Below are 25,037 nucleotides of genomic sequence, written 5' to 3'. Positions count from 1 at the left end.
TCTTTCTCTGATCTCTTTGGGGAATGAACACATTCTTTGGATCAAAGGATATGCCCAGTTTTTTACCTCTACGAACATAGAGCTATTTTTAAAAGTTTCAAATTGCTCTCTACAATGACTGGACAAATACGCAGCTCCACCAACAGTGCCTTACTGTACCAGTCTTCCCACAGCCCTACAATATTTGTCATCCTAGCCAATCTAATAGGTATGAGGTAGCACATTTATTTGCAATTTAGTACATTTTTTTTCCATATGATTACTTCCTGGGAAAACTATCTATTCATATTTCTTGCCATTTATTAACTGGAGAATCTTTTTGCTTTTCGTAAAGTTGACTTGGTTCCCTATATATTTCAGAAATAATACATTTGGCAGAGAAACTTCTTGTAAAGACCCCCCCACCAAGTTTATTGTTTTTCTTCAAATTTAAGCTGCATTGGTTTTGTTTGTGAATAAAATTATCCATTTTATCTCCAATGAATCTATCTCTTGTTCGGTCATGAATTCTTTCTCCATTCATAGATCTAATAACTAATTTCTTCCATGTTTCAGTAACTTGTTTAGAGCATATTGCATATTTTTCTTAGCAGGCAACTTAGTAAATACCAGATTCCACTGAAAATGTTCTGTTACCTAGTACTTAGCTTGCTAGGGGAATGAAAGATATATTAATTAAAAAGTTTCCGAGTAATTAAAAAAACCCTCAGAAGGACAAAGCTGATCCCATTATTATGCTGAATCTCTACCTTAAACTAATATCTTAGGTTTCTTAAGACAGTGTGGTAGTGATGAAAGCACTGGACTTGGAGTTAGGATAGCTGAGTTGTATCTTGATTATGGGCCTTACCAGTTATGGGACCATGAGCAAATAACTTTTCTGAGTCTAAACAAATTCATCTATAAAATGAGAATAACACATAAATCAACTTCCCTTGGGTGGTTGTGAAGAAAGAGCTTTGTGAAATGGTCAGCCCTATCTAAATGTGAAATATTCTAATAGACCAAATAGATATATACAATCTACCTTGAGAAGTTTATTTGTGAAAGTGAATGAGATGTGTTTAAATGCATGAAAATCCAAGATATTAATTTTATGTAGCACTTTCTTCCTACCTATAAAGATCATTTTATAGAGATGAAATCTGAGGCATCTGAGGTTCAGTTCTCTCTCTCCTAAAAATGAAATAAAATAATAATTTTTATAGAACATAACTCTGAACACCCAGAAAAATCTCACTCCCTGAAACAATTAAGCAAAAGTCCCTAACAATATAACTAATGTATCATGCCAATTCTATTCTTCTGGTTTAATTAATTTTTCTCTTCTCTTTATTTTTAACATTTACTTTAAAATGTATGAGTTTCCCTGTTCCTCCTTCATCTACTGAGAATAAAAACAACATGATGCCAATTATGTATATAAAGCAATACAAAACAAATTTCCATTATTAGTCCCATTGGGGTGAAAAAGCAAAAAAAAAGTATAAAAAGTATGCTTCATTCTGTGCTCAGAATTCTGAATAACCTTTTTCATAATTGGTCTTTTGGAACTGTGAAACAGTCTCTTAATTTCTGTTAAGTAAATTGGTCATTGGTTAGTTAATTGATGTCAGGATTCAAACACTGGTCTTCTGACTTTCAATCTGGTGTGTTCTTTCAACTTCATTACCCTGAGAGACTAAAAGGCTTGGAGCTAAGATCAATGAACACATGGTCTCATAAGGTTCCTAGCTAATAGGAGTTTATTATTTGTAAAAATTCAGATAGTTAAATATTGCATGATAATCTGCAAAAGAAAAATGAAGGGGTGAAAATTAGCAACATGTTCAGAAAAAGATGTTAATCCTTTTTTAAAAAATCTTTTTTATTTAAAGGTATTTTTTTCAATTATATGTTAAAGTTTTCAACATTCATTTCTGTTAGATTTTTAGTTCCTCTTTCTTTTACCTCTTTACTACCCAAGATAGCACGCAACCTGATATAGGTTATATATGTGCAATCATTTTAAACATATTACTATTTTAATCATTTTGTGGGAAAAAAAAAGAATGAAAATAGTACGCTTCAATCCTCATTCAGTCTTCATAGTTCTTTCTCTGGATGGGGATGGCATTTTCCATCCCAAGTCCTCTGGAATTGTGTCTGAACTCTGCTGTGCTGAGAAAGCTTAAGTCTATCTATCATAAATTCGCTTCTGCACACATATATTGTACCTCGTATATACTATCACATATTTAACATGTATGGGAATGCCTGCCATCTAGGGGAAGGGGCGGAGGGAAGAAGGGAGTTGTAAAAAATTACCCATGCATATGTACTGTCAAAAATGTTATAATTATAAAATTAATTTTAAAAAATAAAATTAAAAGTCTATCTATCCTAGTTGATCATCACATAATCTTGCTGTTACTGTGTACAGTGTTCTCCTGGTTCTGCTTGGTAGTGTTAATTCTAATGAAGTTATTTTTAAAAGTCTACACAGATTATAGGTAAAAACAACTATACAACTATTGGTCCTTGAATGAGAACACCTAAGTTGAAATCTTCTTGTTCCCAATTAAGCAGCCATGCAACCAAGGTCAAGGCCTTCTTTGTACCTGTGGTAGGCAAACAGGCTAACCCAAGTGACACTCTACCAACACACCGCTCTGATCTCTTAGAGACTTCCATAGAAAGCCTTTTTCCAAGTAGAGAAATGAATTTTCAGCCCTGGTTTTCCTGTGTATACCACAGCAACAAAAAGAGGCATGTACATGCACATCTAGGCTATTTCAGATATCTCTTAACCATTACTGCTCTTTCTTTCCTAAAATTCGTAATTATAGGGTATTTTATCTCTGTTATATATTTTTGGGAGCTCCTTTGACTTTTGTCCTTGTATCCTCAGTGCTTAGTACGGGTGACTTTTTCTTCGGGTGATCCACCTTTAAGGTTAATTAGATAAGTATATGCAAGAGTCTAATCCAATGGGAGTTTTTCCATTTGAAACTAACTTGTGTCCTGGGTCGCAAAGTGGTAGACTGTACAGGACCAAGAATGACAATTGGAGGGGAGGCCTCAGGCCCTTTTTCAGAAGTAGTGCGCCGGGAAATTTGTTCAGATGACTGGAAACACTAGGAAGAGCCCGTAGGTTACGTCACCCCTTCCCAGGTCGGTCCCTCACCCCGACGGCCTCGCACTAAAACTGATGATGAGGCAAACACAAACAAGGTGAACCTACACTACCTACAGGAGCACCAGGGTTTGAGGGGGAGAACTAGGGGTCCCCGGTTCATGGATCGGGTCGGATCCCGGGATTCCCCGTGGGTCTCCCTCCTCCCCTGACACCAGGAAGGCTGGAAGGTCACGGACCTCGGGGTGGGGTTGCGGGCATAGTAGTTGTCAGTAAGGGGCGCCACTCTCCCGTGCTTGGCTCTAGGGTCTGACCCTTTGGAGCACGCGCCTCGGGATCGGTCAAATCGCGGGGGAAACGAAAACGAGGTCAAAGCCCGGGGCCAATGAGGAACCAGATCTGGCGGTGGTTCCAGCTCTCTCCTGGGGTGTGTACGGGTGTGTACGTGCGGGCGAAGGGGCAGCCTGTGGCCGAACTCCGCCTCGCAGGGCGGGGAGGGGGAAGCAGACGGACCGCCCGCCCGGTGGGTTGGCAGCAGCGGCGGAGGGGTGGGAGGAGAGCGAGCAAGATGCTCCGGGGGTAGCGTGGCGGCTGCTGCTCCAGTAGCAGCCTCTGCGGGGCTGAGGCGGGAGCGGCGCGCGCTCGGCGAACGTTCCCCGGATCCCGGGGAGGCGGGGAAGGGAGCCAGGGCGCGCGCGCAGAGGGCGCGAGGAGCCGCTGCTGGAACGGCGGCTGCTCCGGGGCTGCATCCTCTCTCCCGCAGAGGGCTCGGCGCGGCCCGAGGTGCTGCACCGGTCGCTCGCGCCACCACTGTCTTCCCCTCCTTCTCCAGCTTCTGCTCTGCTCCGCCCAGCGTCTCCAGACGCGGAGCTTCCTCTTTCTTCTGCTGCCCCTCCTCCCCCCGCGGCGCCCCGCGGCGCGCTCGGTCCGGGGTCCAAGATGCGGCTCTACCGGTGGCTGCTGAAGCAGCCGGTCCCCAAACAGATCGAGCGCTACTCCCGCTTCTCGCCGTCACCGCTCTCCATTAAGCAGTTCCTGGACTTCGGTGAGTGAGTGCTTGGGGGGGGAAAGGGAGGGAACAGGTCCCCGGTTCGAGACCTGGTGGCCCCAGCGCACGTCCTCACGGCTAGGCTGCACGGCCTTGGTGAGCAAGCGGGATGGCGTATTTTGTTTTCTCTGCTGATGTTGCGCGCGTGTGAATACGCGCGCGTGCGGGTCTGCGCGTGTATGGGGAGGGGTAACGGGGGAGGGGATTGCGTCTATCCCGCTCCCCCTCCAAGCGGACCAGAGAAAGTCCTGGTCCTGGGGCCAGAAGCATCCTCTGCAACCTGGCCTGGTCTCCTCTTCTCCAAGCTTGCGGCCCGGCTCACCTGAGGCCTTTTCCTCGAAATAATAAAACGGGAGACCGGAGCTCCCCACCCCGACCTCCGCGGACATGGAGCCTCTCCCGCGAGCCCAGGCCCCCTGCGCCCACGGGCCCCCGCACAACCGGAGTCACGTTTTTTGGTTTTGTTTGTTTTTTTGCCCCACCTGAGTTAACTCACCTGTCCCTTAGAATTTGCGATTTGGGGATGTGAAAGGGAAAGGATGGGAGAATCTGAAGTCTAACAATCCAAGTTGAATGGAAAGTGCAGTCTCGGTCAAAGGGCTTTAAAAAAAAAAAAGACTCAAAAAAAAGTTCTTCTAGAGACCATCTGGGTCCATCTTTTTCTTTTTTAAGCGTTTATTTTTTCTTCCACTAGCCTACTTAAAAAAAAAAAAAGTGAAAAAACGAAACTCCTGCAACAAATATCGATAGTCAAAACATTTGGATATGTTTTTATTCGTTTCTGTTCTTTGGAGTTTTCATAGCAAAGAAACTGGTTTGCTTTTCCTCCTTCAACTCATTTTCCAGACGAGAAAATGACAAACAGGGTCAAGTGACTTGTCCAGGGTGACACACCTCGTAAATGTCCGAGACTACATTTACACTAAGGTCTTCCTGACTCCAGACACAGCTGCTCTATCTGTGCACGGCGCCACCTAGCTGTCTCCCACACACGTCTTGTCTAAAAATGTATTTGAGTAAATTAATAAGCTAGAAAGTTATTGTTTCCTTTAAACTGTGGGAGATATGGACAGTTTTATATAGAAATCGCTTCACATTTCCAGATGCAGGTTAATTGAATCATGCAGTAATGCTTTCTAGATCTTGAGGACTGGTGTTGAGTTACTTGTTTGTCAGAAATAGTGACATGTCTGCTTTCAAAGTTGTATTCTAGTTTAAAAATGATCCTCCAAGTTCAAATTCTTTAAATCCCAGAGTCTAAGATTTATAGAAGTCGTACTTTTAACAGGAAGATTTGAACACCATTGAAATATTAAGTTTTCATAAAAATCTGATATGGGGCAAATTGGCACCTGCCTGTTCTCATTTATGTCTCCAACTGCTTTATTTATATCCATCTTTTAAATGGTTTTCCCTGAGTCTGGTAGGCCTTATTACTTCCACCCCCACCTATCTTTTACAAACAAAAATACTGTCTCTCCTACCTCCAAGAAACTTGAAAGGACTTTAACTAAGGGCTTAAAGTGCTTGCTGACAAAAGTATGCATAGATTGCAATACTGGAAAAAGCATTATATTTTTTCCTAGTAAGCGCTATTTTCAGTCTGGTGGGAAAGTTCTGGATCCAGCTTCAAAATTTTAATACGTTTTATTCTGCAAGCCTTTGACTTAATGCTGTTTACACTCCTAAGAAAGTGAAACTAAGCATTTGACCAAGGTAACAAAGTGAAACCAAGCATTATCGAATAAAAGCAAAATCTTTTTGGAGAGTTTTACCAACTTTTCAAGGATTGCATGTACGATTTATTTAAATAAGCTTTACAGGAGCAGTGTTAGATTGGCATCACTAAAATAAAGACTCTTGGGGATGATTATAAAGTAAGGTTGGAGTAAGGAGAGAAAAGTGTTAAAGTAAAGTATGGGAACAAATATATTTAAAGAAATTAAATTGTCAGATGAAGTAATATGGTTGATCAGCTGACCTATAGTCAGTTCTTCACAACTTTACTCCATGATAACTTATAGTATTTTTGCAGTGCCTTCTCTAGTCATCTGTGGAAATTTTAGAGGTTTGAGGAACAGCTTTGTTTCAGGATCTGGAGATGAAATGTCATTGTTACATAAATAAACATTTTCCTATCTTTAATTTGTGGTTTGGGGGAAGATTCTGAAAATACCAACCCTTTCATTAGGACCAGCAGAGACAGGTTAAATAATAGCACAAGGGAACAAAAGGAGCTGAGAATCATAATTTCATTTCTTTTTCTAAAGTAGAAGTAATAGTATTAAAAGTTTTGAGAAATCACTTGATTATTACATCTATGGAACAACATTGTATTTTTTAGGTGTCATGATAGTTCTCTTATTGGAGCATGAAAAAACAAACTATATATAGACATGCATATGTATATGTACACACAGGCATATATACTTATATATTTATATATTCACAATTAAATATATGTATCCAAATATACAAATGTATGTTTCAAGTTACCAAGTGTTAGGCCAGGTTTGGCTAGTAAGACAGAATCAAAGAATTTCAGATCTAGGAATCTCAGAGACTATTTTAACTAAAAAAAATTCTCCCATCTTGCATAGTTATCCAACCTTCTTTTAAATTAATGAGATGGAGCCCGTTACACCTGAAGACAGCCATTCAACTTTTGCCATAACTCTCATTGTCAGGAACTTCTCATAGTTAGCTGAAGTCAGTCTCTTCAAGTTACCCACTGTTCTTAGTTCTTCCTTTTGAGCCAAGCAGAATGTCTAATTGCTCTTACTACACATAATAACTCTTCAGATATTTTAAGAAGGCTCTCGCGTTTCCTCTTCAGCTTCCTTCAGGCTCCTTAAGATGTTATATCTTTGTGTTAAGACCGCTACTTCCCAACCATACTTGTTGCTATGCTCTGGATATGCTTTAGCTTTTAATGCTCTTCTTAAAATGTGGCATCCAGGGACAGCTAGGTGGCAGCGGATAGAGCACCAGTCTTGAAGTCAGGAGGACCTGAGTTCAAATATGGCCTCAGACACTTAACATGTCCTAGCTGTGTGACCTTGGGCAACTCACTTAACCCCGATTGTCTCAGCAAAAAAAAAAAAAAAAAATGTGGCACCCACAACTTATGCACATTACTCCAAATTTTGTTGACTTAGAGCAGAGAATAGCCATGCTATTCTATCCCTTATTCTAGGCACTGTAACTCTTACTCAGCCTAGTATTACATTTTATTTTTTGGCTGTTGTCATACCATTGCTTCTTTTTTATCTTGAAGCCCATTGAAAAGCTAAGGTCTTTTCCCCAAGAATTGTTGCCTGTCTATATTATCCTTTTTTCTCTTTTTGGAATTGATTTTTAAAATTGCATTTTTTATCTCAAATGTAGAACTTGACCATTATTTATATTAAATTTATCTTTAACTCATCATTCTAACCTGCCACTATCTATTTAGCTTGTCAACTAACATTTTAGCTCTAACCCACTGGAATATCAGTTCATTAGCCATTCTTTACCTAAAATTGTGATTGAACTTTGAAATTTTATCTGTTAATAACCTCTTATTTTACTTCTAACTTTCCTTATCTTTTCTATATTTATTCTTTATTTTTAAAAATTTTTTTATTTGGCTGAGGCAATTAGGGTTGTGACTTGCCCAGTGTAAGACAACTAGGAAGTGTTATGTGTTTGAGGTCAGGTTTGAACTCAGGTCCTCCTGATTTCAGGGCTGGTGCTCTATCCTCTAGCCACCTAGCTGCCCCATTTATTCAAGGAGCTGCCCTCCTTATTCATCATTTCTGATGGCCAAACTTTTCTCAGGGACTTGACTTGGAGTCAAACAGAAAGACTTCATATCTTGCATCAGATACTTAGAAAATGTCCTCTGTTTCAGTTACCTTGCCTGTGAAATAAGAGAGTTTGACTCTATGGTCTCTTAATTGAATCTAGATCTAAACCTAGAATCCCTGATCTTGACACCTTTACTTCTGCTGTTTATGTCCAGATTCAATACAAGGTTTCCTTTATCATTTGCCTTCTTTTCCTACTTCTAAGCTTTGGAGAATTGTTGACGGAAGTAACAAAATCAGGTCAATAGATTCTACTCAAATTCAGTTCTATAATCCATTTGGTCTAATAATAATAGTAAATATTTCTGCAGGATTGTCAACTTTGCAAAGGATATTGTATATGTTGTCACAGGATCTCATAGCATTTTTTTTTTTTTTTTTTTTTTAGTTTAGTCCTATTGACATTGCCATTCTGGTTTTGTAGAAGAAAAAAATTGAGACTGAGAAATTCAGTGATTTGGCCTTGTTCTGACAGTTAGAAAGTGCAAATGGGATTTGAATTGAGGTTACTCTTTTGACTTCAAGTCCAGAATATTTCCAGTAGATCTCTCTGCTTTTAGTTTCTTCTCAATTGTTTCTAGGATAAAATGTATGCTACTTAACTTTGCGGGCATGGCATGTAAACTTTCTCCAATGTGACTTTATACTTTTCAGACTTATTTATATTACTGACCTTGACTTAAAATGTTACTCTTCATTTTTATTAAAGTCTCCTCTTGGTTGTTCCATGAAGCCAATATTCCAGTTGCCTTTCCTGTGCTTTCATACTTTCATACTAACTTTGAACAGCCCTCTGTCATTTTAGTCTTGTTCACTTGTATGACATCATTATCATCTCCCTCCCTATGGTCTTCTTTGAGAACAAAGGACAAATAAGATAGATCATGCTTCTGCTTTTAGTTTAACTTCAAGATTTTGATTAGTTAATTAATGAACCACACCTTTTCAACTGTTTTAGTTTTCATTTTTTTAAATGGACTTGTTTACTGAGTGACAAGGTTTTCTCTGTATTATATTAACAGTTTACCAGATTAATATTATTCTGAGAACCTAATAAAATTTTTGTCAGGAATAATTTGGAAGAGTGGAGAAACCAGTTGGTGATTTCTTCTATTAAGTAGGTAAAAAATAACCCCTTTTGTAAGGTAAATGTTCTCAAGACATTTTCTGTGGTAGAGCCACAACAAGTTTTTATTAATATCTGTAATCGAGGTTCACTCAATTATTTAATAATTCAGATGAACAAGAAATTGCTTTGTTCATTGTGCATCCAGAGTACAACATTTATAAGCATCAGATGGATACTTCCTCCTCTCCTATTCATTGAAATGACATTTTGTTTTGTGGCAGCCACTCTGGTTTCTCTTTGGGGAGGATATGGTCCTCAGGATTTAATTGGTGATGCAGTACTAGGGCTTGATTGGCTGGTATGGCTTTTCATTGGCCTATGAGAGCTCAAGGGTTGACGAATCTTATTGCTTCTAATCACCCCTTTTTGGTGTGTGCTGTTTGCTGTGATAGATGTGCAAAAACAATGGGATCCCTGATTTTTCTTGAATCAATATTATATTCTTATTGAATCACCATTTTATTAGTGGATGAATTTCTCTTATTAAATGTTTTTGTATGATAGTTTCCCTCTTTAAGTTTCTTGAGCACAGAGACTATTTAAATTTTGTCTTTCTACCCCCAGTGCCCATGATGGTATCTAGGATGGGATAGGTGCTTAATAAATGCTTATTGCTAGCTTTGGAGAATTGAATGAACTAAAGCATGAAAAGCATTTTGCAACCCTTCAAATGTTATGTAAATGCCAATGTCTTAATAACTGCAGATGAATAATTAATGGTGCTTGGATTTGAATTAGCATGGAACATAGGAGTTAGACTACCATGCCGTCCTTTGAGTGATCCTACACAAAGGTCTTTTAAGCAACATTTTTCAGAAGGTACTATGTAACTTGAGTTTCTAAAAAAAATTGAGGTTGCCATTGGAGAACATATAACAATAATGTAAATAAACTATGGTATCAGTAACATAACTTGTGGAGCAGAAAATGAAGTAGGTTCTTCATGTAGGAAGGACCAGGGATAACAAACTAAATCAGCAAATATGCTGATACCATATCATATCAAGAGAGAAAAAAGGCCTCCAGCACGTAGAAATATATATATTTTTAAAAATCTGTCTTCCTGACTAAAATAAAGTGGTTCATGTAATGATGATGAAAGCATACTTCTCTGTTGTCTGTAGAGAGGTAAAGAAATACAGATGTGAAATATTGTATGAATTGTCAAGTTAAAGTTCTGTGATGACTAGTTTTGGTTAACTGTACTTTTTTGTTACAAAGGAAGATTTAATGGATAAAGAATACATAAAGAAATTATTATAGCATAATAAAAAATCCCTAAAAGATAACAATCTAAATTTTATAATGAAAAACTTGTTGGGGGCAGGTAGGTGGTACAGTGGATAGAGCATTAGCCCTGAAGTCAGGAGGACCTACTTCACATGTGACCTCAGACACTTAATACTTCCTAGTTGTGTGACTCTGGGCAAGTCACTTAACCTCAATTGTCTCAGGAAAAACAAAAACAAAAACAAATTTTGTTGGTATTTGAAAAATCTCATTCAAATTTATGTCCAGTTTTATAAGTTGATAGAACATATACACTTATAACAATCTCAAGAAATTTCTATGCAATATAATTTATATTTAGATTGTTTCTAAAATAGCATTTTTATTTGACTCCATAATTTAAATTATAGTTTAATGGTACCCAGAGATTATCTGAGAATTATTTTGTTCATATCAGGGTAAAAAATATAAAAATAACTTCAATAAGGTAGCATTTTGAAAGCTAGGAACTCTGCAAAGTTTTAAAATGATTATCTTAAAATGCCTTTTTTCTAGTATTTGGTAAAAAGTCCCAAATTTGGAACTAATTCTTATCCTATTTATAAAAACTATCACCTCATTTAAGGCAGTGTGATATAATGAAAAGAGCCTTCTACTTTGAGTCAGTACCTGCATTTGAATTTCTGTTGTGCAGTTATTTGGATTGTTATCTTCTAATTGTATTTCATTCACTTTTAACTTAAACACTTTTAACGCTTAAATTTTGTGACTTTAGCTATAATGTAGCTTAGTAAAGAAAGCAAAAATGGGCTTTAAACAGCCAAAAGAGATGTCACAATGACTGCACAAAAACTCATATGTTTTCTCTCTTTAGACCAGAGACTAACTCATAATCTATTTACTGTTGTTTTAACAAGCCAGATCATCTGGTTTCTAAGCACATAATAGAAATAGCAAATTAGGGAGAGATTATACTACTGAATAATGACAATAAATGATAAAATATTTTTTAAAAAAAGACTAGAAGTTCAGCTTTCTGAGGCCATTTGTTATGAGAGTATAGCTGTAGAATTCAGCTCATTGGATATATAAGTAGAAAAAATAACAAAGTCAAGTATTTTCTTGCTTCTTATTGGCAATTTAAAAAAATATGGCTCGACAAAACAAAAAATAAATTGCCCTTGCGGTAGTAAACAATCATGAAGAAAGGAAATGATCTTTTAAGGACAGAATCTTGTAGGCAGGACAGTGAGACTAGGATTGATAAATTACAGCTGGAGAATATGTAGGAGAACTAGTAGAAACAAGAGTGATGATAAAGATTGAGCCATCTAAGAAGATGGTGAGCAAGGGAGCCTTAGGTTTATCCCTTGAGTTTCTATCTCTTGAGGAGTGATTTCCATCAAAGTAGTCAATGGTTTGGATTTTACTCTCAAGGACTTTGGAAAGTTATAGGAGAAACTTAAATAGCACACTGGTTAATGAGAATGTGGTCTAATTGGGCACCTCAGAATTTTTGATAGTTGCCAAAGTCCATCAGCTGAAAGTGCTTACAGAGGAATTTTCCTTGCAAAATCAGCTGAATCAATTAGACCCCTATGAGGTTTGACTTTTTTTTTCTTTTTAAAGGTGGTTAAAATAGGTAGTTTTAAATATTTGACTTTATAAGGATTAATTCCCTTTGCATTTGATAACATAGATAGGGAACAATAAATAAAAGAGTTAATTTTCAAAAGGGATTGGTAGACTGAATAAACTCACTTCATGCCTAGATCTCTCATCCTTCCTCCCAAGCAGCTTGTACAGTTAGAATCCTGCCTTTTGGAGTCCTTTGTACGTTGTGGTGCTTTAGGTGCTTCCCTGTCACACCATATTCTTTTGCAGATCAGCTGGTAAAATGTGACTGGAAGCTTTGGGACAGCCCCATCAGTTGTCTGGGTGAATAAATCTGGCCATACAAATAAATTTCCTGAGGATGATGGGAATGGATATTAGGAGGGAGTTAGATGGACATAGAGACCTTTAAGTGTGACTTGAAACAGGCTAGACAAGAAGATAATTGTTGTTTTGTTTCTTGGGGTGTTAGAAAAATTGTTCTCTGTATTTCAATACTGAGCCATCAAGAATCCACCTACCCTACCTAAATTTAGGACTTCCTCAAAAATCCTTATCTCCATTATTAGCTGTATCCTGATCCTACATGGTCGTTCTATACAACTAATACTTTCATTAACAATTGAGGCATCTTTAAGATGGGTTCCTGTAGGCAAAAGCCAACATTCCTGTGAAGCTTGGGATGTTTTCTCAGCAGGATCACAGAGATCCTAGAGGGCAGCGTGCTTTAGTCAAAGAAGAGGGTCCCAAACATAGACAACTATTTAATATGTGAAACCAGGTTATTATTATGCTAGCGAGGCAGGTACAAGTCCATAAGGGATAATACAGTTTCATTTAGGGGAAAGACCACTGCGGAATGGAGCTTTCAGGTAAAGGTGAGAAGAGTTTTTCATGGACATGGCTGGCTATTGTGAGTTTATGGGAGGGAAGTACCTGCTTGTGGACTTAAGGTAACTTTTATGCTGGTTGTGGAAGAGCTAAAAGGAAGCCCTTAGAATTGACTTAACCATCTCTTTAAATTGCTTTGTTAACATTAAATAATAATTGATCAAGGATGGAGTAAAAAATTTTTCTTCCCTGATAATAAAGATGAACATGGCTAAATCCATACACACTTCTCTTAAAATAATGTTGTGTAACTAGTTTAAAAAAAAAAAAAAGTAGGTGGCAGCTGGGAACTTAAAATAAATTTTGCCCTTTTGTATTTACTATTTGTAAGATAAATTGCCATTGTTTTTCTGACTGATTTACTGAAACTATGTACATAAATTACAGTAGTAATATAAATTTAAAGGTACATTCCAATGGGAGCAATATTTAAATTGATATAGAGAATGGAGCATTGTAAATTGTTAATATTGGAAAATATGATTATTCTTAACATTTTGATTTTTGTTCCATAGCTTAAAGTTGATAATGAATTTTGCATAATTAATAACAAAAATAAAAGACTTTTCTGCTTTGACCAGATCTTAGAAAAACTGGCCTTTTGATAGATCTTTTGAAAATCTTTTTTGAAAGGATGATTTTTTTTTTTTTTTTTTTTTTTTTGCTGAGGCAATTGGGGTAAAGTGACCTGCCCAGGGAAGTGTTAAGTGTCTGAGACCAAATTTGAACTCAGGTCCTCCTGACTTCAGGGCTGGTGCTCTATCCACTGAGCCACATAGTTGCCCCCAAAGGATGATTATTTAGAAAAACATTCCTAAAGAAATTTTTATGAAATGAATTTAGTGATATGTACTTTAGTAGCAATGTTGCTGTGAATTAGGGCCATTTTACTTCAAAACTTTTTGAAGATGTTTGTTTCTCAAGGTGACTTGCTGAACTCATAAAAAAAAAAAAGATTAGGAAATTCCTAAGCAGCTCTGCTTCTGCATTAACCATTCACCAATGCCAGAGAAATTACTCTGCTCTGAATGATCTGTAAAGAAAATTTGTATTTAGGATGTTAAGAGTGCTCATTAAGCAGAGTTTTAATTTTTCACTGGATAACTGGTCAAAAGAATGCTATATTAAGAGCCAAAATAAATAGGATTTTTTTTTTAAAACCTCTAATAAGATTTTGAAAAGGGGTGGAATGTTAGTTGAATTAGGAGGTATTAGTTTAATTTGAAATTATGAAAAGTTGATATTAAGCTGTAACATTTTTAAAAATTTTACCTGAGTGATGAAGAAAGGTAAAGAAAGCATAAATGAAAATCAAGAAGATTAAAAAATTTCTAACAAGAAATGATCAGATTAAGTTTAAGCTTATTATAGGCAGGGATAATTTCATCCTTTGTAATTATATCTTTAGTTTATTATTTTTGTGGATTTAATAGTTTGAGTGATTTAGCATTGACCCAGTATATATCCAAAAGATAAAATTGTTTGTTTTAACATTTACATTACTGTGAAATGATGGACTTTGAATTATGTACCTGAGGTGATTACTTATATCTGTACTAGATATGGTGAGATTTTTCTGAAAACTTAAAGCTTCAGGGAATTAAAGGATGATTTAAATGTTATTTTAGAAATTCTTCATTAAAAGTCTGTTTGGGTGACATCTATTAGTGAAGATCAATTTGAGTTGAAAGTGGAAAACTGACTTAGTACATAAAATTAGAAAATAGTTGGAAAGCTAACACACAGTGGCATTGGTACATTTAAAACCCGAGTAACATACAATTATTCCTGTTTAAAGAATTTTATTTTTATTTTATTAATGTAGTCTAGACTGATAGAGATAGAAAGCTTTTAAATGTGAGAATTTTTTTTGAATATTAATATAAAACTATTATCAGTAAATTTTCCCTATTAATTGACTTTTGAGTTTGTAAAGAATGATAACTAATTATCTGATCTTAAATGACTTGCATGTCTTGAAAACCCTCTCATTTTTAAAAAATGTATTTCTTTATAATTAAATGCAAAACAATTTTTTTTTACATTTTTTAAAAAAAATTTTAGTTCCAAGTCCTTTCCCTTCCTCTTGGCCTTCTCTCCTTATTGAGAAGACAAGCAGTTTGATATAAATTATATATATTCAAGTCATGTAAAACAAGAAAAATAAAGTTTTCTTAAAAAGTATGTTTTTGATATGCATTCAGACTGTATCAGTTCTTTCTCTGGAGGTTAGTAATAACATTTTTCATCCCAAGTCCTTTGGAATTGTTTTAACTAGTAAATGGTTCACAGTTCATAATCCTTAAAATGTTGCTTTTACTGTGTATAACATAGTTCTGCTTATTTCATCTTGCTGTAAGTTCATATAAATCTTCAGGTTCTTCTGAAAGCATCCTGCTTATCACTTCTTATATCACAATGATATTCCATCACAATCATACCACAGTTGATGGACATCGCCTCAATTTCTAATTCTTTGCCATTACCACCACCACAAAAAAAAAAAAAAAAAGCAACTATGAATATTTCTGTACATATAGGTCCTGTTCCTTTTTGAAAAAATCTACTTGGGTTACAGTCCTAGTCTGGGACAAAGGGTATGCCCTGTTTTATAGTTCTTTGGACATAGTTCCAAATGGCTCTCCAGATTGATTGGGTCAGTTCATAATTGTGCCAGCAGTGCTGCATTAGGCCTTCTAGTTTTCTACATCCCTTCTGACATTTGTCATTTTTCTTTTCTGTCATATTAGCCAATATGATAGGTATGAGATGTACCTTAGAGTTTTAATTTGCATTTCCTTAATCCAGGGGGAGAGAGAATGTGGAAAGAAAAGGGGCTTATAAGGACCTTCGAAATTATTTGATCTGACCTTGCCAAGGCAATTATAGGCAACAATAACTTCCTCCTGCTTGATTTCTTTAAGTTATGTATGTATGGCCAATGAATGTTGTTATAAACATCCAAATAGTCCTCGGGCAGAAAAAAAGGACTCACCTCGGCTGTAATCAGTAATGACTTAGGGCATCTTTTCATATGATTGTAGATAGCTTTGATTTCTTCTTTTCCTGTCCTTTGACCATTTGCTAATTGGAAATAACTTGTATTCTAATCAATTTGTTTCGGTTCTCTGTATATTTGAGAATTGAGGTCAGAGAAACTTGCTGTAAAACAATTTTTCCCTAGTTTCCTGCTTCCCTTCTAATCTTGGCTACATTGGTTTTGTTTGTGTAAAAAAATAAAAAAACCTTTTAAATTTAATAATGAAATTAATTATTCTGTAGTGCCTTTCTGTCTTGTTTTGGTCATAAATTCTTCGCTATAGATTTGTCAGACTTATTTCATGCTTCCCTAATTTGCTTTTTTTTTTTTTTTTAATCACCTTTCATGTAAGAATCATGTATCCATTTAGACCTTATCTTGGTATATGCTGTAAAATGTTAATCTAGTTTCAGCCATATTGTTTTCCAGTTTTCCTAGCAGTTTGTGTCAACTAGTGAGTTCTCATCTCAAAAGCTTGCAGCTTTATGTTTATTAAACACTGACTTATTCTGGTCAATTACTGCTTTGTATTATGTACCTAATCTATTCCATTGGTCCATCATTGTTTCTTTGTCTGTACCAGGTTGTTTTGATGATTATTGCTTGGTATTCTAGTTTGAGATCTGATGGAGCTTGGTCACCTTCCTTCACATTTGTTTTCATTGATTCCCTTGATATTCTTGAACTTTTGTTCTTCAAAATGAAATTTGTTACTATTTTTTTCTAGCTAGAAAATAATTCTTTTGTAGGTTTATTAACATGGCATTGAATAAGTAAATTAATTTAAGCAGAACTGTCTTTTTTATTATACTTGCTCAGCCACCAATGAGCAATTAATATTTTTTCAATTGTTTAGATCTGATTTTATTTGTGTGAAAATGTTTTATAATTGTATTCATGTAGTTCCTGGGTTTGTCTTGGCAGTAAACTCTCAAGTATTTTATATTGCCTTCAATTCTTTTAGGTAGAATTTTTCTCTCTCTTGAGATTGGGCTTTGTTGGTATTATATAGAAATGCTGGTGATTTATGTGGGTTAATTTTTTATCCTGAAACTTTGTTAAAGTTGTTAATTATTTAAAATAAATTTTTAGTTGATTCTCTAAGTTAAACTAGCATACCATCTGCAAAGAGCAATAGTTGTTTCCTCGTTGCCTTTTCTTTTTTCTTCTCCTCTTGCTATAACTAGTGTTATAGTGCAGTGTTGAATAGTAGTATTGATAATAGGCATTCATGCTTCATTCTTATTGGGAAGGCTTCCTTTTTATCCCCCATTACAGATAATGCTTGCCTGATGACTTTACATAGATATTTATTTTAAGGAAAGCTTCCTTTATTTCTATGCTTTCCAGTGTGGTAGTATTGTTGTTTTAATAGGAATGAATGTTGTATCTTATCAAAATCCTTTAATTCATCTTTTGTTAAGGACCATGCCTAGGTGAAAGAGCAGGTCAATTATAAGGCAGTTGTGGATCGTGACACTTGAGGGAGTTGTGGGGCAGCCTTTACTGACACAGGTGTTACTTGTGGACTAGGAATGAAAAAAAAATGGAGGCAGAGGGAAAAGGAGAGAGGTTAGACAATACAACAGCCTCTCAATCTCCTTGTATCAAACTTTCACACGAGGAGATCCATTCTGCAGGTCTGGTTTGGATCTCTAGCAGCCACTGTCAGGTGGCTCCCAGTAGCACAACAATCTTTTGATCTTAATATTGAGCCAGCCCTGAATTCCTAGTATTAATCTCATTTGGTCAGAATATATGATTTCTGTGATGTATTTCTGGAATCTCGTTGCTAATATTTTTAAAAATTTTGCATCAATATTCATTAGATAAATTGTTTTATAGTCTTGTCTCTGTTTTATGCTCTTTTAGTTCTGGTATCAGAACCATATTTGTGTCATAAAAACAATTTGGTTTCTACCTCCTTAGTAAGGGTTTTGGAGTTTCAAACTAGAGGACTTCTAGTAAGGAATTCTCTTCAATGCAGTGAAAAAGTATGAATACAGAAGACTGCAGATAAAAGCTACTACTTACCTTCTACTAAAAAGATAATGGACTTAAAATACAGAGGGTGGGGGTGGGGAATATTTTTAGGTATTTGTGGCCAAGATAGGACTATATTGTGTTATACCATTCAAGGTTACTAAAAGATTTTGTTTTTGTTTTTGTTGTTCATTGTTATTTATAGATAAATAAAATTTAAAAGCTGGGTCTTAGTACAACTCATTCAGTGGAAAAACATTAGGGGCAGTTCATAGTAGCTTTCCTTGGTTTTGTGAATAATTATTTTGACCAGGAAGAACACAAAGATCCATTGAATAGGTAATGATACCTTCAAAAATATGTTATAGTTTTAAGTCCTCATATCAATTTAGGCTTCATTCATTCTATATTTAGATAACATTTGTTTAACAAAAGAATTTTAGTAGGTGCTTTCTTTCTTGATTTTTGGGAATAATTTTGTAAAATATGGTACTAACTTTTTTATTTAGCAAAAGGGTGTGTCCTTTTTCAAAGAACCTGCTTTTCATTTATCATTTCTATGGGTGTTTTGCTTCTATTCTTTTGTACTTGTTATAAATTTATTTATTGGTTTTCTAATTTTTAAAGATTCTTTCAGTTTTTTTTGATCATCTTTTTCTGTTTTGTTAATGTATGTTTGTTTATAAGGATGAGATTTTCCCCCTAAGGACTGCTTTGGCTGCATCCCAGAAACTTTCGAATCTTTGTTTCATTATCATTTTCTTTTATCTAGTTGTTAATTGTTCCTATGATTTATTTGCTCTACTCATTAAGATTTTTTAAAGTCTCCATTTGAATCTATTTTTTACTTGTGGCTCTTAAATCAATTTCTTTTTATTGTTTTGTGTTTTGTAAAGAATGTATTAACTAATTCTACCTTTTTTACATTTGTTTACAATATCTGTTTGCCCTAGTACAGGATCAATTTTTGTAAAAGTTCCATATAGTGCAGAGAAATATACATATATTCTTTTGTTGTACTATTTAGAAGATGATCTAAGTCTTTTAATACTAGGTTTTCCAGAAATTTGTTCAGTTTCCTATTTCCCCTTTTTTTTCATCTTTCTTCCTGACTTATTCACAACTGATAGAGGGATATTGGAGTCTCAGTTCATTATTGTGTTCTGTTTGTGTTGAAGCTCAGATTATATTTCCTGTATGAAGGTGGATTCTAAGACAGTTGGAACATATAAGTTTTATTATAAATAATGGTTTGTTTTATATGGGTCCTTTAAGCATAATAGTTTTCCTGTTAGTTACTTTTTATTTTTTTTGAGTATTTATATTTACTTTTCCTGATAGCATGATGGCAACTCTTGCCTTTTTTTATTCATTTGATGCATAGTAAAATATTTCCCATTTCCAGATAACAGTGAGCAAGCAGTCTCTTCAAATTTCATAAATAACTACCCCTCATGCTCTACACCTCCCAATTCTTCCTCTTGCATGAAGTTAGTAAGAGGGAGAGCTTGGTTTTTACTGCAGGTTCTGAAGAGAAAATGATTCTTCAGTGTACTATTTGGCAATATAAAACTATAATCTTACTCTAAAAATTAAAATATCATTGAAAAGGAATTCTGGGCATCTAGGTAAAGTGTTATCAATGTTAAAGAAGCCCTTGTTCCATTAAAATATCTTTTTAAATATCATCAGGTAAAATGAGTGACCACTTTTCCATTTCACTTTTCAGCCCCATGAACACATTCTCAGCAGTGACCTCATTTTACAAACTTAAGACCTTAGTTATTCTGAGGAGCAGTCTAAGAAATGGAGTTGGAAAGAGGCTTTCTTAACCCTATAGCTGAGAATGGCAAAGAAAGAGGATGTAAAGAACTCTTGCCTTTTTTTATTCATTTGATGCATAGTAAAATTTTTTCCATCCCCTCAGTTTTATTTTGTGATTGCCTTTGTGTTTTAAATGTTTCTTCCAAGCATTAGATTGTAGGGTTTTGTTTTCATATTTAATCAGACACTTTTTTTTTTGTTATATTGGCTTTATTATATTCACATTTAAATTTGGAGGAGCTTCCATCTGTCTTTAAATTTTTTTAAATTTATGATCCCTCTTCTACTATAAACACAGTATTTATTATGTTCCTTCAGTGTACTTGAAGCTTTTTTTTTTTTAACAGTCATTTGATTCCTGCTCTCTTTTCCTTTCTCCCTCTCTTCTTATTTGTAAATGTTTGAAGTTTCTTAAAAAATCCATAAAATTTTCAAAAAATAAAATGTGAATAACTAAAAAGCAAATTTTCACATCGGCCATACATAAAAATGTCTTTTTCTGTGCCTAGAGTCTGTCATTTCTCTTGTCAAAAGATGAGTAAGCAGCTTCATTGTTGGTTCTACTGGAATTGGTCACTGCACTAATCAAATAATTCACTGTATCCTTTCTCCTTGTTAGAATAGACTTTTACTCTCATACTTCTACTCTTGACCTTGTGAAATCATTTCTCCAATCCATCCTTTCTCCATCTTGTGTTCCTTTTCTCCTCCCTTTCCATTTTCTTTAAAGATCGTCAAAGCATAACATAATTGCTCCCTGTTTACTTAGACTCACTATATTGAAAACTGATAACAGGGACTTTTGTATACTTTTCTGTTAAAAAAAAAAAAAAAACCAAAAACTTTTCTGTTTACAGTTCATTTGTTTGCAACTCTGATCTTTTTGTAGGGAATTCTTGGAAGTCCTCTATTTCATAAAAGGGTCATTTCCTTCTTGAAGGATTATACTCAGTTTTGCTGGGTAAAATATTTTTGGTTGTGAGTTTATATTTTTTGCTTTTTGGAATAGCATGTTCCTAGCTCTCTACTGTTTTATAGTAGAGGTTGCTAAATTTTATGTGAGCCTGTCTATGAGTCTTCAATATTTCAATTTTTTTCTTTAAGGCTGTGGTATTTTTTAAAATCTAGGTATTCTGGATTTGCTTATACATTTCCTGAGAATTTTCATTTTCTGTTTTTTTTTTTTACAGGTGACTAATAGATTCTTTCTGTTTCTGTTTTACCATCTAGTTCTAAAACATCTGGGCATTTTTCTTTTATGATTTCTTGAACTGTGCTGTCCAGACTCTTTTTTTGCATCATGGCTTTCAGTGATTCTGAATTTATCTCTCTGATCTGTTTTCCAGGTTAGTGGTTTTTTCTTAGATATAGCTTACATTTTCTCCTATTTTTTTTCAGTCTTTTTACTTGAAATTATTAACTCTTGTTTTTCATCTTTTATTCTGCTTTGTTTGACTCCATGCTACATTGTGCCTTCTTCAGAATAAACTGATCACCTGAAATCTCATCATTATCATGATTGACTCAGTATTGATACCCAATACCGTCTCAATTTCCTCAGTTGCTTCTATTCTTTGGAAGACCAGAGAAGGAGGTGCAGTAAATTCCTCTTCAAATCTCTGTATATAGAAAGCTGGCTCAGAATTTTCGGTACTTCTCATTTTTCACAGGCAATTTTGTATGATTTTGACTCCATATAATATTATGCCTCCTCTTGTCTCTTCCTTAAGTTTCTGTTTCTTTTGTGGATTGTGTTCCCCAGTTAGATTGTAAGCTGTCTTGAGGACAGATGCTGCCTTTGTTTTTCTTATTTGTATTCCCAGTAGTTAGCTCCTTGCTTGGCACATAGACAGTACTTAAGAAATGCTTATTCAATTTAATTGAATTGCTTTGTTGTTTCTTGAAGTCATTGGTGTCTATTTGATGCATTTTAATTTTCAAAGAGTTTGTTGCTTGGGTGATGCTTTGTACCTCATATGCCAACCTGCTATTTCTCTTTTAAGAGCTTTCTTCTATAGCTCATTTCTTTTGTTTTTTTTTTTTTTCTTCTGCCCTCTCATTTTAATTTATAAAAACATTTTCAGACTTTAAAAACAACAGCAACAAACACCGCCCCCCCCCTCCGCCCTCCCCCCCATCTCCCATCAAAGCCCTGGTCCAAGTTGTGTTTTCCTTTGATGCTTTTAAATGTTTTGGAGGTATCATTTTCTTCTTTTGGGTTTGTGTCTTGAACAGCTGTCTTATTGTTGTGATAACTGCATTAGCACCCTGGATACCTTAGAATTAGCCGGAGTCAGGATAAGCAAAAGTTCTTAGTCTTTATTCTTGGTCTTTAGCAGTAGAAGTTAAGGGAATGGCCATGTAGGATCTCCACTACCTCACCTCTTTGTCTCCTGCCCAGAAGTGACCTTGGCTAGTCTCACTCCACCTCCTAGTCCCTCCCACAGTTCTCTGTATACACCAAACGATTGGGCCAGCACAGAATAGCGGGAAGGGCCATTTTCCAAACATATTCTTATAGAGTATTGGCCAATTGGTAATAAGCCTCAAGTGTTCAATTGTCCGATCTCAGTGCATTAACTTAAGAGTTTCAGCCCTTTATAACTCCCGCTTTCTTTTGTTTTAGAACACAGGTGGTTACGCCTGTCAGGGAAGTGAGAACCCCAAAAAGGAGGTGATCACGCCCTCCCTGACTTCTCAGGAAGGGAGATGAAAAGCACCAAAAGGAAGTGGGGATTGCTGGCAGGTTTCTGGGCTGAAGGGACTTATTAGCAGGTATGCACAAACCCATCAGCATGGGAGGTATTACACAAGCACATAGCAATAATGCACAGGCTATTAGTGATGACTCTCCCCACAGCCAGTGCAGGCTCAATGTGGTGCACAAACATGAATTGTACATATTAGTAGTGATATAACAAACAATATAAATCAACATGGTCTTGTAAATCATTTCCAGAAGTCCTAGAAGGAGGGTATATAAACAACAGTCACACATACTCCTTCAGCAGCCAAGAGATAGTCTAAAACCAATCTATTGTCCATTGCTTCACGTGACAGGGAATCAAATGATCCTCACAAGTTTTTGAAGTCCTGCAATAGTCCTTTTATATGTTAGGGAATCCAATGATTCCTGAGGGTTTTCAAGTACTACAACAATCTTATCATGTCTCAGAGAATCCAATGATTTCTGAGGGTTTTCAAGTCCAACAATTTTTGATGTCCATGAGTCAAACACCATAACTGCCAGGCTATTTCAGTGGTGGGCACAGTCAGCAACGGAACCACCCGATGTTTCTTGAGTCTTCTTCATTTCAAGGGTCTGCTCAGTCTCTCTCTGATGGACAAGGTGAATATGGCTTGTTGGCACCCATCTGATTAGTTCTCCATCTGTGGAGATACAAGCAAACCCTCTCCCCCAAGCAGTTAACCTATCTGGTCCCTTCCATTCACTACTTTCTGGGTCTCTCCACATCACCTGGCGATTATCTAAAGAGAGTGGAGCTGCTCGCACTGGACACTGCCCTTCCAAAACCTGTCTGCTGGAGCCAGGGCATCTTTGTCAAAGATTAAGAAGTTAATAGTATGGTATATGAATGTTATGGAATATTATTGTTCTGTAAGAAATGACCAACAGGAGAAATACAGAGAGGCTTGGAGAGACTTACATCAACTGATGCTAAGTGAAACAAGCAGAACCAGAAGATCATTATACATTTCAACAATGATACTGTACGAGGATGTATGCTGATGGAAGTGGATATCTTCAACATAGAGAAGAGCTAATCCAATTCCAATTGATTAATGATGGACAGAATCAGCTACATCCAGAAAAGGAACACTGGGAAATGAGTGTAAACTGTTATTTTTACCTTCTGAATCCAATTCTTCCTGTGCAACAAAAAATTCGGTTCTACACACATATATTGTATCTAGAATATACTGTAATATATTTAACATGTATAAGACTGCCTGCCATCTGGGGGAGGGGGTTGGGGGAGGAAGGGAAAAAATCTGAATAGAAGTAAGTGCAAGGGATAATGTTGTAAAAAATTACCCATGCATATGTACTGTCAAAAAAAAAGTTATAATTATAAAATAAAATAAAAATTAAATTATAAATAAATAAATAAATAGATAAGTAGATTAAAAAAAAAAGAAGTTAATAGTATAAAGCAGTGGTCCTCAAACTTTTTAAATAGGGGGCCAGTTCACTGTCCCTCAGACTGTTGGAGGGCAAGACTATAGTAAAAACAAAAACTATGAACCTCAGCCCAGTGCCAGAAGTATGCATTGCTAACATGAGTTTAGGTCAAATGTCACTTCCAGTCTGATTTTGCCCATAACCCTGCGGGCCACATAAACGTCCTTAGCAGGCTGCAGTTTGAGGATCCCTGGTATAAAGAACTAGATTTAGAAGTTCTCTAGGGTCACCTATGGTCCCCCTTTCTTTTGTTTTTGGAGGTGTGTTTTAATGTCTCTGTTTCTCCTCTCTACTATTGCCTTTAATCCTTGAAGATTAAAAGGTATGCCAGTGGTGTATAAAATCTTATACTGTGCACAAAAGTGTGCAAAATGTTTAGAAGTATATGCCGATCCATTTTCTGTTATTATTGCTTCTGGCACACCCATAATTGCAAATGCTCGTATAAGGAATTCAGTGACCACTCGGGCTGTCTCTTTTGTTACTGGTATTGTAAAAGTGAATCCTGAAAAAGTGACTACCACAACATGGATAAAAGATGACCAAAAGATTTATAATGGGTCACATCCATTTGCCAAATTTCATTAGGTCTCAACCACGAGGGTTCTTCCCTGGAGGCAGTGTAGAGTGTGGAAAGGAAGGCAAGCTATACAGGCTTTTTTACTATGTTCCTAGCTTCCTCTCTTGTTATTCCAAATTGTAAACATAAAGCTCCAGCATCCTGATGATATTTAAAATGAGATTCTTGGGCTTCTTGAAATAAACGAATATTGGCCAACATGGTTAGAAGGCTATCTGCCTTTGAATTACCATCAGAAATAGGACCTGGAAGTCCACTATGAGAGTGGACGTGCAAAATATAAATCTTACCTGGATGTTTTCTCACTCACTCTTGAAATTCCTTAAAGAGCTGATATATATTAGAGGGTACAAATTTTATTTGGGCTGTGGCAATTCTTTGTACCACACCTACTGTATAGGCCGAATCAGATATTATATTTATATCTCCTGGATAATAAGTGCTAGAATGATTGCATAGAATTCATTCTGCTGAGTGGACTGAAAAGGAGTTCTGACTACTCTCTTTATAGTTAAGTCACAAGAATATACA

The 25,037-nt window shown here is 36.0% G+C and overlaps 1 protein-coding gene across 3 annotated transcripts in view; it reads left to right on the top strand.

The window, feature by feature from the left end:
* The first annotated feature begins 3,431 nt into the window (after positions 1 to 3,431).
* Positions 3,432 to 25,037, top strand: part of PDK3 (pyruvate dehydrogenase kinase 3) — a 97,661-nt gene continuing 76,055 nt past the window's right edge. The window contains exon 1 of one of the 3 annotated variants that reach the window (XM_074300902.1): positions 3,432 to 3,542. Coding sequence is in view for 2 of the 3 variants with exons in the window: in XM_074300900.1 (XP_074157001.1) it covers positions 4,055 to 4,160 (106 nt within the window). In the remaining variant the exon portion in view is untranslated. Of the gene's footprint in view, positions 3,543 to 3,631; positions 4,161 to 25,037 lie in introns of those variants that run through there. The other 2 variants (XM_074300900.1, XM_074300901.1) reach the window with 2 other exon arrangements.

This window comes from Sminthopsis crassicaudata, chromosome 3 (genome assembly GCF_048593235.1).
Source record: "Sminthopsis crassicaudata isolate SCR6 chromosome 3, ASM4859323v1, whole genome shotgun sequence".
Classification (NCBI taxonomy): domain Eukaryota; kingdom Metazoa; phylum Chordata; class Mammalia; order Dasyuromorphia; family Dasyuridae; genus Sminthopsis; species Sminthopsis crassicaudata.
This window is presented reverse-complemented; position numbering and strand designations above follow the sequence as displayed.